The sequence below is a fragment of the Staurois parvus genome, unplaced genomic scaffold, assembly GCF_062004578.1.
Source record: "Staurois parvus isolate SC_StPar_1 unplaced genomic scaffold, SC_StPar_1.0 ptg000163l, whole genome shotgun sequence".
In the NCBI taxonomy this organism is placed as follows: Eukaryota; Metazoa; Chordata; class Amphibia; order Anura; family Ranidae; genus Staurois; species Staurois parvus.
Window position 1 is genome coordinate 228,522 of NW_028317959.1, and position 8,302 is coordinate 236,823.

Below are 8,302 nucleotides of genomic sequence, written 5' to 3' on the forward strand. Positions count from 1 at the left end.
CTGACAATCTTTGGTGCAGCCCAAGGGTTCCATGGAACCCTGGTTGAGAATGGCTGATGTAGAATGATGGACTAGTCCATCTCCTTCTTCTACAGGTCAATTGGTAACAGAGAAAAAGCTAAAAAGACCAATGGTGTAATGCTGCTGACTTTGCAAAGTGGTGCTGGCCTTGAAACTATGAAGGCACCATCAGGTAGGAGGACTATCAGCTACAGCTCAAGGCACCCTGAAAACCTCTGGAGGAGCCCAAGGGTTCCATTGAATCCTGGCTGAGAATGGCTGATGTAGAATGATGGACTGTTCTATCTCCTTCCTCTACTGGTCAATTGGTAACAAGGAGATTCAAAATATACCATGTTCTGCTTACACCCTTAGCTGGAATAAGCACTTCAATTTACACATTCCTACCCATCTACACAAGCAAATGGACACAAGTAACTTATTCATCTGTTATACTTTTATTATTATTATCTATATTTAGCAGTTTTTTCTTATCTTGTAATTGAATGTTTTTTGCTCATAAACACGCTTTTTTCAACTGTATTTTTATGCAAGTACAGAACAGTATAGTTCATCTTTGAGCTCATCCTAGAAAGTATTTTGGTATTTCTTTAAAGTTTAAAGTACCAACAAAACTTAGTAAAAGGGACTAAAGTGTTTATATGCATACAGGAGTTATGGGGACTTCTTAGGTCCAAAGGGCATTGCAAGTAAATATGCATGGACTGTTAGAACGTGCTTTTTTGCTAAGTGGTATTTTACTCCAGTCCCCCTTGGTGGAACCACTGACAATTTCAACATGGGAAAATGTTTCTGTTCATCCCATGCCTTCTTGTTGGGGTCACTAATAATAACCAGAGGTTTCTTAAATCTCTGAGGAGCACATGCCTACCGTCACTAACATTAAGGGTCCATATAATACCCCCAGCAAAGGCATGGAATTATTTCATCATATATCTAGCTTTAGAATGGTCTTATATCCCTAAAATATAGTTTTATATGGTCTCACCTGTGTATTGTTTGGTTAATTGAGACAAGCACACATAACTGGTTAAAGCACATCTCAGTGCAGTTGCTGTGCACGAGGTCGATGTATTAGTAGTGCAGACGACGCAGGATAAACTAAATGCTGGAAAACAAAATAATACATGTTACAGGCCATGTACAGCACCCTAAGCAATGGAAACAATTATTCTACCAACAGGATCATTAATGTGAAACTCATTATTCGACTTTAATAATGTATTCTGTATGTAAACCCTATTTTTCAGCTTGTTTGGCATCCCTGTATTTTGTAATTTATGTACAGTGTCATACCTGGAAATCCTGCCATTAACAGCAATTCCTGTTGCAGGATGAAAAGGCTAAGCCACTGTCTTGCAATTAGTAGCAGTATTGTCAGCCTGTTTGATGTCCAACATACTTAAAGGAGCCAGAGACTCAGAAAGCTTTGATCCTAAAGCATCAGAAGGACAGCCTAGGAAATAATATACTCCAAGAGAAGCCAACATTGGCAGCCCCAATACTTTACCTGTGATAGAGTCACTCTAAATATCAAGGATCAAAATAATGCATACAGTATCTTGTCTAGTTAAATTTGTTCATTTCCGGATTTGCCGCCTAATGTAATATGTCACTTCCAGTGAGTGGAACGCACGCCGGCGTGCGGCGTTCCCAGGGGCCATCTTGCTTATGGGTGATTCTTGTGTTGTCATCTGTTGCTGACCGTGAGATCTCATAAAATACCCTGGTGATGTGGCGTTTTGGCTCCATTTAAAATGCAATAAATGCTGATTATACTTATAAAGAATGTGAGTGGTTTGGTACTTGGAAATTGAGTATAACCGAGTGTTGCAGTATTACGCTATATATTTGTTTTTTTCCCTGCGTTATTGCAAACTTTTTTTGGAGAGTGGTGTCTGGTGATCTTGAAGGTTGGAGGTTGGCTATATTCCTGTCTGGAGTGGGGGAAATCCAAGAATATCTGGTGATTGGAGCCATACTGACTGGGTTTAGGATCCCCCCAAAAAAACCCTAAAGGCGTTTTTTTCATCATTATCTGGTGAGTGCGGTGTAGTATTTGAGCACTATTTCGGTGGAAACACAGATCAAAAGTTTTTTTTGGGAAAAGGACTTTTATGATATAATTTATTTTTTATTTTTATATTTATGTATTTTAAAATTTTTTATTTTTTTACTATTGATTTGGAATGGGACTTATTATTTTTCATTTTATATTTTTTATTGCAGTGTGTATTTAATAATTTTTATATATTTGCGCTGTTTTGATGTTTTATGTATTTTTTGTTGCTTACACTAATGAGCAGCAGCATTTATTTGTTTATTCGGCATATAATTTCACGATTTTTGGCGCTGGTGATTTGTGTTTAAAAAATTTGTTCAGGAAGGATTTTTTTCCCTGCAGGAGCAAATTGGATCATGCTTTGTTGTTTTTTTTTTCTTCCTCTGTGGGTATAGGTTTATAACTTTTTTTTTTTAATGGTTGAACTGGATGGACTTTTGTCTTTTTTCAACCAGACTAACTATGTAACTATGTGAAAGAATTTTCTTTTGAAAGTAATTAAAAAAAAGAAGATATGGCCAATTTAGTTGCAGTCAGAATGAGACGGGGCAGATAGTGGGACTGTCCTATGACTAGGGTCTTTTTTGCATGCTGGGCTGTTTGCAGTGCTATATTGTATATGGCTTATATTCATAACAAATACAAAGATTACTACTTCTACTTCTTCTACTCCAGCTACTACTGCTATTACAGTCTCTCTGCTCTGCCCCTCCAGCACTCACTAGAACGCTGGGCTGTGGAGGGTGCAGGAGCAGCTGGCTCAGGCTCTCAGGCATCTGGATCAGGGGCAGACTGACCATTTGGAAACTGTCCGAGGGCCCGGGGTCAGTAGGGGGCCCCATGAGATGCCCCTGGTACCTTTTTTCATAGGCTTTTTTGAGTTTGGGCAAGGACACAGGGGCCCCATGATCCCCTATTGCCCGAGGGCCCCATGAGTTGTCAGTCCGCCCCTCATCTGGATGCAACCTGACTTTAAAGTCAGGATCTTTCCAGAGTCTGGACCGGCTGAGTGAAGTCATCCAACAGCTTACTTTAGCCCGCTGTTGGCTAAAAACGGGTCATAGTAGTGCAGAAAGCAGCACTCCTGTGTTCTATAGAAGAAGTACAGCTAAAAAAGCTTTGGCCCTACTTCTTCAAATGTGAGAAACCCATCTATATGGATTCCCATTCACAAAAAAAACCCACATTATTTACCTTTTCTGGGAAGCTGTCATGGCTGACTGCTAGAATTTTTCAACTATTTCTGTGATCTGCCCCAATAGAAAATCTGGAAGCTCCAAAAAGAGCATCTACTGTAAATAAGGTAATTGCAATCTTTAAATATTTTTAATAATGCATTTTTAAGTTATTTTATGTGAATGGGGGCAACAAATAGAAAGTAGCTGTTATCCAGACTGGGCTGCAAAAGTAGACATGCACTTTCAGTCAGAATCCCTAAATTTAAACACTAGTTCCAAGTCAGGGTCTCAGAAATTGTAAAAGTTATTTGTCTGCCATGACAGCCACACAACTAGAACTAGAGGTCAACAATGGCAAAATCTCTGTCTCTGTGCAGGTTTTAGTTAAACATTGTGTGTATATAATAAAGTGCAGCACTATCCCCTATTCTTTATACTAATTTTAACCCCTTGACGCCGACGTAACACAAATATGCGGCCTCACGGACCTGGGCTTTTTTCCGTGGGGCCGCATATTTGCGTACCTGTCTTTGTGCTGGGAGCGCGCCGCTCGGCGCGCTCCCAGCACCAAGACCGCGGTGTCACTGAGAGCCCCGGGTCCCGTTCTAACGATCGGGACCCGGGACTCCCGATTCCGGGTCACGTGATCGCTGTGATAGCCTCTGATTGGCTATCACAGTGATCAATCACTGTGCAGCCCGGCCCCCTTGTTTTCTCTCTCTCTATGAATGGAGAAGAGAGATACATTGTATCTCTCGAACTCCTGACATAGAGAGAGAAAAAAAAAGTTTGTAAAAAAAAGATAAATAAATATTAAAAAATAAAGAAAAATACCTAGATCAAGGTTTGATCTAGTTCAGTACCAGGGTTAGTGTTTGGGTCAAGGTCAGGGTCAAAGGTCAGGGTCAAGGGCAAAGGTCAGGGTCAAAGGTCAGGATTAAAAAAAAATTGGTATCAGTGTCAGTTAGTGTTAATGTCAATGTCAGTGACAGTGTGTTTTATGTAAAAAAATAAAAATAAAAAAAAAGACAAAAACAAAATGCGCACTGTTGTTTCTGGGCTTTACTACGGGTACAAACAACAAATAACATACACATATATGGTATCGCTGCGATCGTCAAGAACTGGAGAATGTATTTTGGGTTGTTCTTTGGTGGTAGGTTATGGTCGTAACAAGAAACACACAGTTAAATTTAAAAAAATGATTTTTTTTACTATTTTGGCCCAGTTTTCCTTTAATAATAAAAAAAAATTAGGAGCTATCCATGACCATTTACCACCAAATGAAAGCCCAATTTGTCCTGAAAAAAACAAGGTATAATCCACTTGGATGTACAAAGTAGTTGTGACGATAGGTACGGTTTTACTAACATGTCAACGTTGCAGAATTGTGCTTAGGCATTTAGATTTGTTTTACCCTTAGGCGTGAAGGGGTTAAAGTACACCCAATTTTACGTGTACGATCACAATAAAATATACTGTATATGAAAAACAACTTATGAATGATAGTGGAAACCCCCAATTAGTTGCCACTTAATAAATACAGTACACATGATATTGCTAAATCGGCTTTACCATGCAAATAAATAAATCAAGCAATGTTTGATGACACCTTATGAATGATAGTGGAAACCCCCAAGCAAGCGTTAAGTAACCAACTTAAACCAATTTAAACCATAAACTTGTGTTAATAAATCATATCTAAACCTTGTATACTTAAACCTTGTCTATTTATGGATTGATTATACAGGGTAAAGATATGATTTATTATCACAGATGTATGTTTTTAATTGGTTACCTAAAGGGTAACTCCACTTTTGTTGAGAAAAAAAAATTCCCCTCTGGGTGATTCATGTACATTGCAGGGATTTTTACAAACCGAATTGCAGATTCCTACCTTTTGTTAGTTAATGAAGCTGTATGGGAGTGGTTTTATAATTATCAGCCAGCTGCAGCACCTGCAGGGCTCTAATGAGGAAAGTGGCAGGATCTGCATCCCTCTAGGCTAGGTTCACACCTATGCAGTTTGCGTTTGAGACGTTGCTGCTTTTTGTTTTGCGTTTTTGCCGGGTTTTTGAGGCATTTTGCATTTTTAAATTGTTTAAAACTTTTCTGTTGCTAGGCAGATTTAAAACACAAAATGCATCAAAAAATCATAAAAAATGCAGCAAAACACATAAAAAACGCACTACATGTTTTTCTGCAGCTTTTCCATTGAAGTCTATAGAACCAAAAATGCTACTTTTTCAGTTAAAAAAAGTCCCTGACCTATTCCAAAAAATGGAAATCATGTTAAATGGACTGTAGTGTGTTTCTACAAAACGCTGCGGAAAACTCTTAGGTGTGAACCTAGCATAAGACATGATTTCCCTTGGTGTATCTCACCAAAAATGACATTTTTGTTGCAGGGGATGCTCAAAATCTGCTTGCATCTTGGTGCAGACTTTTGATAAAATTAGTGAGCCAATCATACAAGCAGGAAATTACATGTCTGGGGGGGGGGGGGGGGGGTTCTGTACACAGTCTTTGTAAAGAAAGCCTCCAGGTTGCCATGTTGCATTGCATTTTACAGAATATTATATCTGCAGATTGAAAAGGAAAGGTCATTTTTTATTCCATTCAACTACAATATAGCTTGTGTCACAATTAGATATGCTATATAACTTTTTATTCACTGTTTTTTCCTTCAAAAGTGGAGTTACCTTTAAAGCTTTGGGGTTTCCACCATCATGCTTAAGGTGCATCAAATATTGCTTGTTTCGTTTATTTGCATGGTAGAGTCGATTTAGCAACATCCTGGGTTAGATTTACTAAAACTGGAGCACTCTGGTGCAGCTGTGCATGGTAGCCAATCAGCTTCCAACTTCAGCTTGTTCAATGAAGCTTTGACAATAAAACCTAAAAGCTTATTGGTTTCTATACACATTTGCACCAGATTGTGTACTCTCCAGTTTTAGTAAATAAACCCAATGTGTATGTATTAAGTGGCAACTTATTGTTTGGGGGTTTCCACCATCATTCATATGTTGTTTTTTCCATATATTTTATAGTGATTGTACAAGTACAATTGGATGTAATATAAAATTGGTATAAGGATAAGGGGCTGCGCTTTATTATATACACAGATTGCATCCAGGGAACACACAACAATGTTGAACTGCAACCCACTATTATTTGATGTACCCATCCAATTTTTCCATTGTTTTTGCTTTGTTTTATTATTGCTTAGTGAGGCAGCATGGCGGTTGTTTTTTTTTTCTTTTATTATCATATTTAGTTGAAGATTAATTTATGAAATAATAATGTTATATAAATATTAATAAACAAACACAATGCATGCCTAAACATGTATAACTAAAAAAAATTGATAAGAAAATACATAAATAAACAAATAAAATATTACCTCCAAACTGTTTTAATTTCCCAGTAACCCTAGAAAATCTAAAATATAATCAAAAACTGTGACATCAATATAACTCTTGATGCTTAACCATTAAGTATTTCCTGCTTGGGCAGGTTTTTATTTTATGTATAAAAAATAAATAAATGCATAAATAAATTAGTAAAATAGGGTAAAAATTAAATAAAATACCATAAATATCAATGGCTAAAATGGATTTTATACAGTAGATCATGTAGCTGTCAGTGGCTACCATACATTGCCAGAATTGTAGAATCATTTTTGGAAACCTATTTTTGGCTGATGCTTGTAGCATGGCCCTGATCTGGTTGAGTCATACCAGTTCATGTGTCATTATCCATGAAAAAATATGAAACTTTTTTTTAGCAGAACAGAGTATAGCAATGACACATTTCTCATCTTTCCTTTCTTACCTGTGTCCAGCAAGCCACAAAGGCAGAAAAGAACTGTGAATGGGATTATCATGATGCTGGCATGTCCACACACCACTGCTATGTGCTGGTCTCTAGGTTATGGCCTTCATTTATAGGTACAACTTGTCATAGAAACAGAGAGGAGGTGACCAGACTGATGAATAGGAGTAGGTGTTGCATTTAATGGGTAGAGATGACAATGCATAGTGTGGCCCAAGTCAAATAATACATTTAACACAAAAATAATTCAGTTATTACATAATAAAGATAAGGGATCTACTTTTGATTTTTCTAAACGATGTACATTTTTTTTTTCCGGCATTTTTAGACCCATATGAAAATGTGATTGACTTAGTATAAATAATTTTATTGCAAAAATACAAATGTTTGTGTTCCTTTGGTTTGCATAACAGCTTGAGTTGCTTGAGCTTCATCATTCTTCTCTGTCAGTGCACTCTATGGGTCAGTTTAGCTCAATCACTGTGCCGTAATGTGAACCAAATGTTTATATGTATATAAGAAACACAAACATTTGTATTTTTTTAAATACAATTCATTTATGAAATAAGAGTTTTATATAAATATTATGATGCAAATATATAAAACACACTCTTAAACATGTATAACTCAACAAAAAAAATTACTTGATAAATAAATACAATAATCTAATTAATAATTAAAGATAATTGATTATTTAAAGATAATTATTTGATAAATAAATACAATAATTTTATTTTTAAAATGCAAATGTTCCTTTTATGTATAGGCTCCTGGTTCTAATTCTGGTACGGAGATTGAGATTTCCCAGTCTTTTTTCTCAGTGCACTGTATGGGTCAGGTTTGTGCTGATTAAAAACAATAAATGCTATTAATGTAAAGTGTGTTTAAACCCAAGGATAAAAATGAACCGAATTGCAGCTTACCAGTGCTTAGCCTTAATTTTTTCAGGACTTTTTTTTCATTTAGGTTACTATTCCTTTTGACAATCCTTACTCTATATACTGGCATAATCGTTGTTACCCTAGGACAGGAACTAATAGACTGCTCCCACTCTCCTATTTTCCATTACACAGAGTACTCTGTATTACACAGAGGTGAACTGGGAAGAGCTGAGAAAAACATCTTGAGAGTTGTAAATTGTTCATACATTTTTGCAAAGCTCAACAGAAATTTTTAGCACTTATTTTGCACAGATATAACAAAACAA

The 8,302-nt window shown here is 36.7% G+C and overlaps 1 protein-coding gene across 1 annotated transcript in view; it reads right to left on the reverse strand.

Annotated features, from left to right (window-relative positions):
- Positions 1-7,161, reverse strand: part of LOC149462974 (uncharacterized) — a 49,123-nt gene extending 41,962 nt beyond the window's left edge. Inside the window, exons 1-2 of the mRNA XM_089676041.1 lie at positions 7,096-7,161; positions 1,010-1,129 (exon numbers count right to left, since the gene is read on the reverse strand). Coding sequence (XP_089532167.1) covers positions 1,010-1,129; positions 7,096-7,147 — 172 coding nt within the window. The 5' untranslated portion in view covers positions 7,148-7,161. The remainder of the gene's footprint in view (positions 1-1,009; positions 1,130-7,095) is intronic.
- Between the last annotated feature and the right edge of the window lie 1,141 nt (positions 7,162-8,302).